This window comes from Corvus kubaryi, unplaced genomic scaffold, assembly GCF_017639235.1.
Source record: "Corvus kubaryi isolate FWS band 111438036 unplaced genomic scaffold, C.kubaryi_AGA036_p1.0 split3-37296, whole genome shotgun sequence".
NCBI classification, from domain to species: Eukaryota; Metazoa; Chordata; class Aves; order Passeriformes; family Corvidae; genus Corvus; species Corvus kubaryi.
This window is the reverse complement of record NW_024582086.1, coordinates 2,716,019-2,729,549: the sequence shown is the minus strand read 5'-3', so window position 1 is coordinate 2,729,549 and position 13,531 is coordinate 2,716,019. Positions and strand designations below refer to the sequence as shown.

Here is a 13,531-nt window from a genome sequence, read left to right as displayed (position 1 = left end):
CCAAAAAGTCTCAAATTGCTGCTTTAAGACTAAGATTTATTCTCCAGGTCAGACCGGATCACTTAATCAGATACCCTAATCTATATAGTTGTTACTTGACATTCCAAAAGCAAACCATGCACTGGTTCCATGAACAAACCTTTCTGGAATTCATGCCAAATATTGCTGCTGTGTTCAAACACAGTCTGCATGGCAGTGATTTAAAGGAAAAAAAAAAAAAAAAAGAAAGAAAAAAAAGGGACAGGCCACGAGGACACAACCTCGAGCTGCTCCAGGAGACGTTCTTCCCTGAAAGAGCAATTAGAAGTTGGAATGGGCTGCCCAGGGAGGTGGTGGAGTCACCGTCCCTGGATGTGTTAAGCAATGACTGGATGTGGCACTCAGTGCTATGGTATGGTTGAGAGGGTGGTGTTGGGTCACAGGTTGCACTCGATGACCTCGGAGGTCTTTTCCAACCTGATGCTGTGACCCCGTCCCTTCCACTTGTGAGTTTTTTTACTATTTAACCGCGGTGCTGCCTGGAGTCCCCACAGTGTGGCCTCAGCGTGAAACCCTCGCGCTTCCTCCCGCGCCCGGGCGGATGCCCACGGCAGGAGCAAACACAGGCAGACACAGCCTTGCCGCTGAACGCAACACCCCGCACGGCCTGCCTGCGCCTCCACACGCACAAGCCCGACCCTTCCGGGCGCGGGCAGGGCGAGAGGGCCGCGGGAAGTTGGAAGGGAGGGCACGGGAAGTGCGAGGGGAGGGCACGGGAAGAGGGAAGGAAGGGCGCGGGCAGAGCGAGGGGAGGTGCGGGCGCTGTCGCACTGTGCGCGCGTCACGAGCAGGAGGTGGAGGCAGCGCGGTCGCGCTGCGGGAAGGGCGAGCGGGGCAGAAGGAGCTGGAGCCCCCAGCCCTCGGGCAGGTGGGTGGCGGGCGGGACTGCAGGGACCCGGGCCGGGGCGGAGCGCTGCCGCCAGGCCGGGGAGAGCCGGGGAGTCCATCCATCCATTGTGGGCGGGAGGGAAAAGGCGAGCGGGAGAGCCCATTCCCGAGCCGTGTGGGGGGAGGCGGGCAGCGGCGGGAGTGGGTCACGCCATCCATGGCTCTTGGAGAAACCCGTGGCGACCGCTGTCACTGTGTTTAATTAATACTGCCATTGAGTTATTCATTCATTGCAGCGCTGCTGCTCAGGGACCCACAAGTCCAGGGCGTAACAGTGGCTCGGTCTCCTGTGGAAGTCTGACTGTGACTTCTGATTCACGTTTCCTGCAGGATTCAGCGTTCCCGTCCCTCGGCTCCGCCTGGCTGAGCCAGAGCTCTTCGCCACTGCACTTTACAGCCTGGCACCTTGATGGAAACAGAAGTTGATGGTGGCCCGAGGTGACGTATGGCCGAGGAGCAGGCCTCCTTTTTTGTTTTGCCACAGCTGCAGCCAACTTTGGCTGGCCTTGTATGTGGGATTTAAATTGCCTCTCCTCACACAATGAGTTTTTCTTGAGTTAGAGCCTAAACTGAGGTGTTCCAAGGCTTCAGCTTTTAAGGACTACAAAGGCTTGATGTTATTCTTAAGTGTAGTCTGACATACCTTGTCAGGAAGAAGTTCAGGGGGGAAAATGAGTGTATGACTCTATAAAGTTATTTTTACTAGAATAGAAATTACAAGAAATTATTGCCACTACTACTACTACTACTACTAGAAATCATTAGAATCTGAAAACAAGGATTGATCACAACCCTTGATATTTCAAGCCAAAAGTTTCAGTCAGAACAATATAAACTGTATAAGACATTTTAAGCAACACACATGCTGTGTTCATCTTGTGCTTTCTAACATTTGCTGTATTTATGAAGTCTCTAACATTGAAATCCAAACTCTTCTTTTAAAGGAGTATGTTTATCTTGTATTGTGCCTGTTTTGCAGATATTTGTGGGGGTTGAAAGGCTTGAACTCCAGCTGAATAAAACAAGGGCTGAAAATTGAAGGATGGCAGCAAATCCTTCAGGACAAGGTAGGTTTTGTTCTGTGTATTCAAGGGAAAAGACTGCAAAATGTCAGTGAACTCACCAATAACTGTAAGTTTATTTTTATGGAAAGATGAAGAAAGGGAAGAGAGGTGGGACTGAAAGCAGCAGAATGACAGCAATTCTTCTGGGACAAGGTACACACTTTTAACGGCTGAAGAAGACCACTGATGGCTGGGGAGCTCTGAATGACTGAGCATAATGTCATGCTCAGGGTTAGGAAGTACCTACCATGCATGTGGTACAATGATAGTTTCCTGAAGCTTATTTCAGACACTTACAACACTTGGCACTGAACATGACTTGCAGCTCTTGCACTCAACATCAGAGAGAACAGCCAGAAGTCAAATACATTCCATGTTGTGATAGGAACAGCAAGACCCAGGCAGTAATATCTGTCACAGGCAGCAAGTGGCCAGGCCTAGGAGGGAAAGCCAATTAAAACCATAATGCTAACTGCGATGAAATGTTCCATTGTACCAAGATGCATCTCAGTTGCATCCTTAAAATAATAAAAGTCTTAGTAATGGTCCATCTGTTCAGGCAATGCAGGTGCTTTAGAGGGGGCTGAGGGTCTGGGAGTGTCACCCGGTAAATTTGAAGGAAGGTCTTAAATCGCCCTCTAGAGGTGTTTTCTGGAAACCGTAGGGAATCTCTGAGGCTTTTCTTTTGTCAAAGAGCTAAGGAAAAAGCTTCTCTGGTACGGCTCTTCCCTTACTTGGTTATGAGAAATGAATTCTGGGTTCAGTTTCCCAGCAGTTGGAGACTTTTTGCAGATCTATGTTTGTGTTTGTGTCCTTACCTCAAGACCTGCAAAGCTGGGTGTTGCTGGATGATACTTCAGGGGATATTATATGACTCGTGTGGGTCCAAAACACAGATTTGACTTGCTACTTGATGAAAAGGAAGTAGTTTCTAGAATGAGATTTTGCGAGGTGTTGAGAGAGGAGTACTGCAGATTGCAGAGCTGTCTGTTTGCAAATTTTAACTCTGAGAAAGTATTTGGTACATAGATCTTGCTTTATTCTGTGAATACCAAATCAGCATCATTGCAAGGAATAGAATGGTGTCATGTTGGTTTTTAGTGGCAGAATACCTTTGCTTTCCTCCCAATTCCAGACCTTATAATTTAATAGAGACTTCAAATCTTTTACATTTGAGATATCCCTTACAGACTCACTAAAGGAACTGTGTAATTATCATATGAAAATTGTTTGCATTAAGCAGACAAGAAACACTATCAAGTTTAATTACCAAATAAGCCTATAAACAGAACCACTAGGAAAATTAGAAAGGAACAGGTAAATACAAACAACAGTTCAGGGCTTCTATCTTGGCTAGATGCAGTCTAGTAGTGAAAATGATTGAGAAAAACCCAGCATTTTTAGCTTGCCTCATGGCATATGTATTAGTACTGTTCAAGCAATCCAAGGAATAGAAGTTTACTGAAATGCATACCAGAATGGTTCTGAATGGTAGCACTTAGTCAGGCAGAGCTGTAAGGATGAATTAAACATTAGCCTTCTACACCAGTAGATAGTAATGGGATTTTTTTGTACCAAATTACTCCTTTTCCTTTGATTGGTACCAGGTATTTCTTAGGAGTTAATTTGAGTTTTCCGTTGATATAACAGTTAAGATTTTGTGGACCAAACTTTTATTCACAGGCCTCTTAGAAAAGCACTCTTGGTGGTGAGCTGCATATGAGTGCAGAAAAACCTAGCAGAATTGAATGAAAATCCTTATTTCAGTTTGTTAGTACCACACAGTAGTGATTGCATGACACTGACTGTGGCATTTAAAAGCAGTGGAAAATCTTCTAGCATGCTGTGCATTGTCCACCAGATGAGCTCATAGACCAGAGTGGTACACTTTGAGGGGTGGAAATCAGCTTCTGAATTACAGCAAATACTTCCAGGTGCTCAGAAATACACTGTTTCTACTGCAACACTTCACAGTACTTGGGCAGCATGCATTCATCAGGCTGCTCTCTTGGGTAATGCCTTTGCAAGGCCAAAGTGTACCTTGTGTGTAACTGAATTACCATGCTGTGTGTGAGTCCTAGAGGAAGCCCTCTGAGATGAGAGAAATGTAACTGCTCAGGACAGAATTTTCCTTTAGGTCCCCAAAGGTGGAAAAAATACAGATCCTGCTTCAGACAGGGCTGAACATTTCAGAAAAGAAGAGTTCTGGTATGTTGGAAGAACAAGCTCTTGAAATACGAACAGAATTCCAAGTTTCAGGCTGTAGCAATTCTAAAGAGTCTATTTATATCCTGGTAGTTGTTTATGCTTTTGGACTAAAGGTATGTGAGTGCATTCACATAGAACAGTCTAAGCAGCTAGATTTGGCTCTCTGTTCACTGAGTCTGAAAAGAAAGATGGTGCTGCTCTGCACTGAATTTTATCATCATGTACACACTTTGCTCTTCCCCATCTGTGTCTGATCTGTGTGTAAACATAGTACTTGAGAAATTTGCAGCCATAAAGCTGTCAATTACTTACATTCAGCTATGCATATGTAGTTGTTTTCTGGAGGCACAGACAAAATACTCACGTATTTTTAAGTAATTCAACTTAATTTACTTAACCAGTTTGCCTTTTGTTTCATTGTCACGCAAAGTATATGCGAGCCTATCCAGATGTAAATTGTTACTGAGAGTATTGGCGTGCAGCAGACTATTAGATGATGTTTTGAGATGCCAGTCATCATAAGCAGAAGAGGACATGAGAATAGAATTACTCCATTTTTTTCACAAGTGGTGCATGTTTAATAAAGTCTTTAGATTCTGCTTTTTAAGAGGGTGCTGCCTCACTTCATGAATGCTGCCATTTATAGCAACATACACTTCAGTAAAGAAATTGCTTTAAATCTTTCTGAATTGAGCAGGCAGGACAATATGCAGTGCCTTTCAATGTTCAGAGCTTGGAGCTGACATACAGCTTTGAAAGCATTTTCCAAGTAAATGTGTATCTTGAACACAGAGTAGTGGAGGGCTCTTTTGTGCTGTTACACATCTATGGACAAATGATAAATAGTGCATCTTAGAAAAAACTTAAATGTGCTGTGAATTTGAAGCAACCAGCAGATCAAGGAGAAGATAATAAAAAGCAAAAACTTAAAAGAAGATAAAGGTAATGCTGTTTCTTGCCATGCGGAGTTAGTTAGAAGAACTAACTGACATAGATAATGGTGAGATGGGGTGGTAGATAAGGTGTTAAGGTTAGGTTAAAGAAAGAAGCTTGCTGTGAGCTCTGAAAGCTGCCAGTATCCTTCAGCAAGCCTTCAGCTTTCTCTGGCTTTCTGCCTTTCATGTGCAGAAAATAGGTGCAAGTAGTCTTTCCAGTCCTGCACAGATACAATGCTTGATACCAGAAATTGAGGTGTCAGAAAGGTTTAAATTTTAAATGTCCTGAATCTGCTGCATTAGAGAGTAATCTGAGGATCTAGTTTGATGTCTGACATGCCATTAATCTATTTAGCTGCCTGGAACGGGTCATTTTGTGTCAGGACTCATGTCAGCAAAGCAGAGAATATTAATAAACTGCAATATTCAAACAGTTGGAACTCAAAATATTAATGCAACTCAGCCCAGTCAAGGGAAGTCTAAATTTAAAACTTTATTGGAAAGTTCCCATGTTTTAAAATCTGCACTTGCTTTCACAGATGAGAATCTGGTCTGTACTAAGGATGGCTTTTGATTTTTGCATGTCCACATTTTTAGTACTAGAAAGCAGAACAGACAGATCTACAGATGAAAAATTACTCTTATTCATAATTGAAGTGAGAAACTTCTGTAGGAGTTTCAAGCTGGTCTTTATGAAAACGCTTTGGATTCCTGGACAGGGAAGAATCTAAATGGAAGTCTTGCTTATATATTGCCAAATATGGCTAATTACTTTCTCAGGATGCCAGAATTTCTCTGTAAAATGGATTTCTCATGTTCTACCCCCTCCATTTGTTAACCTTTAAATTAACAGGCTTTGCTTTCCATGTTGAAGAAGTTTACCTGCAGGAACTTTACGTTGCTCAGCTGAGGAGTACTAACATGTACATGTTGAATGTGCTCGTCCACTTTCTTAAATAGGCTTTTTTCTCCTTACCAGTAACAAATTTTCTTAAACAAGTGTCTTTTTCAGCACAGCAGGTTGCTGATGATCACTGTCTGAACTCTAATGCAAAGTACTACTTTAGGAAACAACTGACAATCAAACAAAAAACACACCACAAAGCTCTTAGTAGAGGTATAAGAAAAGAAAAAAGACTTGGGTTTCTTCTGAATACCTCTAGAGTTTCTGCCGAAAGATACTGTAACAGGACTCAAGATAGAATCTTCTACAGGTTCTCATCACAGTTTAAAAACAGCATTTTAAATGTTTCAGGCTTTTCTGAATCATACCATCTGCTTCATGATAAATTTAAGCATATTTAATCTTTATTTTTTTTAGGTCACAACAACTTATATTAAAAAGTGGTCTCCTTTTTCTTTCCTTAATCATCATATCTTCTGAATTCCAAACATGCATTTAGATTTATGCAGTTCAGGATAAGCAAGCAGTAGCAGAAGGGTGCTGAGTAATATGTCAAGTATAAAGATTTTTTGGATTAAAATTGTGTAGAATGAGCATACAGACATGGTTGTTTTAGGTCAGACCTTCTTAGAGGTGCTTCTGTCATCCTATTCCCACATTGCTTCTAGAATTTACAAGAGTGTAAAGTATGGGCTAGTTGCAGCTCAGAAATATTAAATCCTAGCTTGTTGGCAAGATTTGTCAGCCTTTGTATGTCATCTGTGTTTTAATGTTTCAGATTCATTGCACGTGTAAGGTGTTCAAAAAAAGAGATAGTGTACAGTGCCCGAAGAGCAGAGAAACATAAAAGACCTGAATCAATACTCTTACAAAATAGAATTTAAGTGGAGCTAATGCCACATGGGAAGGAGAGATTAGTGGACCAAAAAATACCAGTTAATTAAATGTAATTGAAAATCTTACTAACAAACGTCAAAATTATTGTGGGTGATCTTACATAAAACCACAGCACAGTATAATCAAAAGACTGTGCTCCTTTCAAGAACTCTTGAGACACTGAGGATAATGGGGTGTGTATGTTAGGCATGGTAGAAGGAAAAGGTAAGGGTTTGATAGCAAGGCAATATAGATACAAATTGTTATTTAGAATTGAAGGTTTCTCTCTGGTAATTGTTTCCTTCATTGAGCCATGCAGATGACAGGAATTCTGGATTATGTAATTGAGCATCAACACAAGGTCTGTCAAAGAGGATGACCTTTAAGTGCAGCTACTGAAAATAAATCATTTTACCTTGACATGATAATACTCTCCTTAAGAGTTACTGTTTCTGGCCTTCCTAACAGCTTGTGTGCTACCATATTTTAGTGCTGTCACTGATACAGTTCTCAGGGCAAGGGCACATCATGCAGCAATTTCCAGTGGGAATCTTTGACTTTTTGTATGGAGAAAATAAAGAACTTGACTTTTATATGTCTTGTTTTTTATGGTGGTGTCATAGTTTGTTATTTATAGAACAGCAGCAAATCAGAGATTCAAAAAGTGTGATTTCTGACATGAGGAGTGTCCTTGGTGGCACAGAGGTGTGTAAGAGTCAGGCCTGGAGCTGTTGTCATCAGCTGTGCTGTTAGCACATACTTGGCAACACCAGGGACTTGTGCATCTGGTTTGTTTGAGGGCTGCAGGGAGATCCTTTATTATATGAGTCTGGTGTAGGTACAGCAGTTTTGGCATGTTTGCATTTAGAAGGCAACTTTGAAAAATACATAGGTTGCAGCTATTTTAGGCATTTTTAAAATTCTTTCAAGTCACCCTACTTCCTGACCCCTTCCCTAGTATCCAAGGTCTCTTTGGGAGAATGATGAAAGCAAATGGAGGCCACAGTCTTAAATTGTGTACAGACAGCTTAATAGTTTAATTTTGCTTCTCTATTCCAGCATTTGATCATACTTAGAGTAAGGGTAGTGTGTATAGGTAAGGACATCAGTATATTTAAACTTTTCTGCACCGATTGAATGAAAGATGTTTGTATAAGCACATGTGCAAGCTTTGTGATTAGCTCATTCTTACCTGTTACATATATAATGCTTGTGTTATAGTTTGAGATCACTGACATGAGAAGTTAGGCCCCATGAGTGTATTATTCCATTGTTATTGTTAAGTTGAACATTCAATGACTACATTTTAAATCTAGAACCTGGTAAGTTGACTTTTTTTTTGGAAGGCAGTTACTTGATAGTGTACCTTGATTGTAGCTCCAGAGCCAGCTTGGGAAGGGATAGGATCTAACTTGAGTTAAAAGCCTCTATTTTAAAATGTGTTAATATGCATGATAGCTTATGGAAGCTATTGCATGCTGTAAAATAAGAAAAGGAAAAATTAAGCCTATTTATTAATAGCCTTTTCAAATGAGTACAAAGCTTTGAAGATTAGTGTATTCATCTTAGCGTAATTTTGTACAGGGACTTCTAATTCCACAGGGTTAGAATTGGGCCACAGAAGTCAAGTAAATATCTCTAATATTTTTCTGTCATTCTCACCAGGTTTCCAGAATAAAAATAGGGTTGCAATCCTGGCAGAACTAGACAAGGAGAAGAGAAAGTTACTTATGCAAAACCAGTCTTCCACAAATCACCCTGGAGCCAGGTATTTCATGTTCTTAGACCTGTTTGGACATCACTGATTACATCAAGGGAAGAAAGCAAACAGCTAGCGAGCTGTAAACTTATATAAATATTTAACAGAAGTGTTTTCTGACCATCCTTAATAACAAGGCAGAGGGACATTGCTCTTTAGGAACATATTAGTATTTAAATTTGTTTACATAGCATGAATTTTGGCTTACATAATTTCCATTTGAGAGTGAGATAAGCAGATCTGCTTACTCAAGTGTGTTAAAGTCTACCATGAAGAAAAATCAGGAAGCAGACACTGGGAAAACATTTAACTATTAGGCTGAAACACACTGGGGAATGGAAGTAGCAGACCATTAGGTTCAGGATTCTGTGTGCTTAGAGAAGAACAATTACAGCAGGAGTGAGTTTTTCTTGAAACTCCCTATGTGCAAGACGAAGCCAGTTTATGTTACAGCAGATAATCCTGCAAAAGATTATGTGTTGTAAGGATGATTCCACACCATAAGGTGTAATAATCTGATCTGAGTGGAAGGGCTGTTACTTGCATTTCTCCCATACAAGACAAAAAGATCAGATTTTTGTCATAAATCAGTAACTAGAAAATCATACAATAATTTATGTGGAGAAATTGAGATCCTTAAACTTGTGGTTAGCATGAAGTGAATGCAGTGCCATATTCTAGACACAGTGTACCCCGCAACAGCTGTACCAGAGTCAAATACTCTGCCTGCAGTCTGAGGGCTGCCCACGTCTTTTTTTCAGAGACTCCGCAGCACTTTTAATTCCGTCCTAATGTGAAAAAACGTGGAGAATACTTGAAATTTCCTGATGTTGACCTCTGAGATAAGAAGTTATTAGTAATAACTGTATGTGGTTATTATTTGAGCAAAATTGTTGGGAAGAAAAATCAGACTATCATGCTGTTATGTACAACTCCTGGCAACAGTGTTTCCATACTTCATTAGAAGTCTGACAGAGTTTCAGGGTGTGCTTGTTTACTCTCTTTTTTCTTTAAGGAAATACAACAGTGTATTATAGTGAGCAGAATTTGAATTTACTAATTTTGAAGGTGGGCATGGGTGGAACCTACAAAGCAGCAGTCAAACTCTGTGCTTTGGCATGGTGGGCTGATGTGTGATTTTTGAGCAGCTTACAGTTTTTTCATGTTGTGCCTTGGACCACAGAGTTGTCAGAATTGAGACAATAAAAATTGTGCAAACTTGACCAAAAGAGCTTGATGTACCTGAAGCACAACAGTGGTATGGACAGTGTAAGAGTGAATGATTTGATTAATTGATTTCTGGCCTTGGCATGTGAAAATCCTGCATCCAAGAACAGAAGACCTCTTTTGAAAAATGTCAGCTTATGGTGAAGCCTTAAGCTTATCTACAGAAATCATATTGAAAAGGTAGGGGGTACAGATTAAATGAAAATCAAATACCTTCAAAATAACCAAAAATATTGTGTTTTAAATAAACTGAGTAGTACTATTCTCCAGCAGTGAAGCTTATCTTAATAGTTGCCATAAGCAAAAATTTTTCTGAATCATTTTGGTTTTGTTATGCATTTAGGCATATATTTGGCTGAAGATCTTTTCAGGAGCATGGCTGCTTCTCAAAAACGAATTTACTAAATCAGCTGTTGACATTGAAGCTGTTGGTAAAATTCAGTTGATGAGTTTGCTTGGAATCCTCATCATTTGTACTTTTGTCTCTGTGATTGGTAAGAGCAGTCTCCAGTGACAATTTCAGAGGTAGCTGTGAACTGTCTTGCGACACAATTCTGATGGCAACCCTCACCTGATTTCCATGTTACTTATGTAGTTGGGTGTATATATATACTTATATAGAGTTGGGGATGCTTTTTATGTCTTGTTTTTGGGTTAAGAAGGCAGGCAAGTCTTAAGATATGAAAGACAAGAAAAAACAGTAATAAATTTCAATTTGAAACCTTATGCTGCCCTGAAATAGATAAGCTAAATCAGTTTAGGTACTCCAAGCTCTTATCAAGAGATCATTATTTCAGTTAACATCAATAGGAAGCTCCTTTAGCATAGGTAATGAACTGCTGTCCTCCCACCAAAGAGCTATTCTTGTACTGAAGTCTGCAGAGCTCTTGTTAGTACTTCCATTTACCAAAGTTGTTTAGAACAGTCACTTGGTGACTGAGCAGTGGTGAAAGCACAAAGCTGCTTTAGAAATTCCTTGTATTGTGTAACACTGCACCCCAGTGGTTTCACTGACTTCAGTGGGACTCAACCCGTGAGCAAAATTTGCAATGGGCTTCAGGTTTAGTTTGGCAGGAGTTGTTTATGATGGCTCAAATGGTACAGCTGTGGTCATTCTATCTAGCCTTTTTTCTCTTATATTAACAAATAGTAATTCCAAACAGTAACTGACAATTGTCAAGCCATGAGTGAAATAAATGGAGAGCTGAGGAAGTCATAGTATCCATGGCTAGAATTGCAAGGACACGTGTTTTGTCTGTAGTCTGTGTCATACCATCTTACTCTTTCTTTCAGCATTGCGCTTGCAAGATCACCTCTGAATAAGGATTTTCGTGATCATGCTGAGCAACAGCACATTGCAGCACAGCAGAAGGCTGCACTGCAGGTGAGCTGATACAGTCAGAGTTTAGCTTGGCTCTGTTTCAGATGCGAATCCCTTCAGAGAGCAGCCCTGCTCCTAGAGATATTGAAAAGCCCCTTTTAGAGATTAGGTGTCTCACATGTCTGTATTTGTCATAAGTGGAGTCTCATTCATTATGGCGAAACATGTCCTTGGGTATGGAGAGCTTCACCCAGCCTCACAGCCCTCTCTTTGTGTTTCTGTTGAACACCTTCCAGTTTGTACCTCAAACTAAACTCAGATAGCTCCCCTTGGCCTGCTGGCCATGCTGTTGCTGGTGCAGCCCACGGTGCCAGTTAGCCTTGATCACTCCAAGGGCACACTGCAGGCTCAGGCTAAATTTGAGATCCAGCAGGGCTTTTCCCCAGTGGTGGAGGGAGAGAATGTGCAGAACATCTAACTTGCTGAAGTCCAGCCTTTGGACTGGGAAAGGGTATGTGGGATTTCACAAAGGTGTTCCAGAACCATATAGCAGCTGCCTCCCTCAGGTGAACAAGCATATCTACACCACTTGAACAGAATCCTGGTGTCCCATGTTCAGGAGTATGTCTGGTAGCACTCCATGTGGCAGCTGTCATAAACCAAGACTTGCAAGCTGGTTGTGGAAGGGAGTGGAAACATGGGGTTTAGGCAAAGAGGAGCAATCAGGAGTTGATTTGCCCCACCTCCATGGGGTTGGCTGAAAAGATCAGCAGAGAAAATGTCCAAGTTAATTGTGTTGATGGGCCCTATTCTGATGTGGCTGATCTAAAATGCTGGGTTTGAATTTGACTATCAGAATTAAGGAGCAGACTGGAAGAAATAAATAATTAATGCTGCAGAAGCCATGAAGTCCTAAATCATGTCAGTGCTGAAGGGAATTATGCTTTAACAAATGCTTTTCTCTTTCCAGCACGCACATGCACATTCCTCAGGATACTTCATAACTCAAGACTCTGCATTTGGAAATCTTATTCTTCCTGTCTTACCTCGACTTGAGGCAGAATGAGGAGTGTTGTTTGTCTCAGAACTTCAAGACGTGATCTTTGTCCATAGCAGGAGCTGTCTGACCTTTTAATTTCTTTATGTATCTTAAAACCTACTTTTTTCTGGGTTTTTGCAAATGCCATTCAGGAGTGTGAACTCTAGTTATGGGGAAGTAGTGTTGTTGAAAAATTTTTATCCTGTATTTCTGTTCCTCTGTCAGGTCGAAGTCAAATGCAAGACTTTTCTTGGGGTTTGAAGTGCACAGGGTATTCTCTTCCCTGTTTCAGTGCTTCCTTTAAATAAATGTCCAAACCAGAGTCACCAAGAGATGCACAAACTGTCAGTATTTGTGGGTTTTTTTATTATGTACAGGTATGATTTTTGTAATGAATAACAAAAATTACTTCTGTCCATCAAAACAGACACGAATTTATCAAATGCATCAGCCAGTCTTCCTCCCCCACCCCCTCCTATGCAGGAACATTTCTAGTGTACTGTTTGCCATTGTAGCATCATCTGGTCTCAAGTCCTTGGTTATAGTGTGCCTGCCTCTTACCTTGTTTTGTGAAATATGAAAATGAATTAAAGTGGGGAAAAAAGCAAACGTTTCAAACAGTCTTTTTACAGACAAAATAAAACGTCATAAGTTCTCTGGACATTTCAGGTGGAAAGTGTTGTCTGCAAAAACAATTCCATTTAAAAGGTCAAATTTTTCTAGTCATGCCTTTTTCAAGACTCAGTGGGTTTTATTTTTGTTCACTTTTTTCCTTAGTGTTTTTATCTGTGGTAAACAATTCCAGCTTCCTGCTGAAAGAAAATCTGTTGATCTTAAGGTAAATGATTTTGGAACTGTGGTTGTGCTACCAGGATAGAGTAACTTAGAGTGAAAAATAGTCCTTACACAGACTTTCTTACATCTCCACAGCTTTGCTTATACAACTACTTATACAATTATGCTACTGCATTGATTGCTTTGCCTATGGAAGCAAGTTCTAGAAAACAGAAAAGAACAGGAAAACTTACGTGATAACCATAAATCAGAAAGCATCTGTTAAACTGGTGCCCATTTGAAGCAGCTCTGTCCTTTGCAGAAATTTAGCTGTCCCATGAAGTTTCCAGGGTTGTAGTTGGCATTTCCTTAGGGACATCTAGGGTATCCTGTTCCCATTTGCAGATCACGTGAACCCAGTAAGCACTACTGAGCTATCTGTTCATATTTCACTGTTAATCTTTGCATTAATCATGAATACAGAACAAATACCAAGA

The 13,531-nt window shown here is 40.7% G+C and overlaps 1 protein-coding gene across 4 annotated transcripts; it reads left to right on the top strand.

Annotated features, from left to right (window-relative positions):
* The first annotated feature begins 755 nt into the window (after positions 1-755).
* Positions 756-12,869, top strand: LOC121658433 (INTS3 and NABP interacting protein). 4 transcript variants are annotated; one of them, XM_042015343.1, is made up of 6 exons: positions 759-907; positions 1,258-1,365; positions 1,907-1,994; positions 8,580-8,682; positions 11,194-11,284; positions 12,192-12,869. In XM_042015343.1, the coding sequence occupies exons 3-6, from the start codon at positions 1,970-1,972 to the stop codon at positions 12,285-12,287; spliced, it is 315 nt and encodes a 104-aa protein (XP_041871277.1). In that variant the 5' UTR covers positions 759-907; positions 1,258-1,365; positions 1,907-1,969; the 3' UTR covers positions 12,288-12,869. The 4 variants fall into 4 exon arrangements, 3 of the variants coding, with proteins under 3 accessions (XP_041871277.1, XP_041871278.1, XP_041871276.1); XM_042015344.1 differs by having other exon boundaries at positions 812-833; XR_006013970.1 differs by lacking the exon at positions 8,580-8,682 and having other exon boundaries at positions 756-907.
* Positions 12,870-13,531: the final 662 nt, after the last annotated feature.

Excerpts from the sequence above, each read along its gene's own strand:
- LOC121658433 (XM_042015342.1), top strand. The coding sequence starts at position 2,081 with ATGAAGAAAGGGAAGAGAGGTGGGACTGAAAGCAGCAGAATGACAGCA. Across the intron at positions 8,683-11,193 it reads ACAAATCACCCTGGAGCCAG|CATTGCGCTTGCAAGATCAC; the intron begins GTATTTCATGTT and ends TCTTTCTTTCAG. Across the intron at positions 11,285-12,191 it reads AGCAGAAGGCTGCACTGCAG|CACGCACATGCACATTCCTC; the intron begins GTGAGCTGATAC and ends TTCTCTTTCCAG.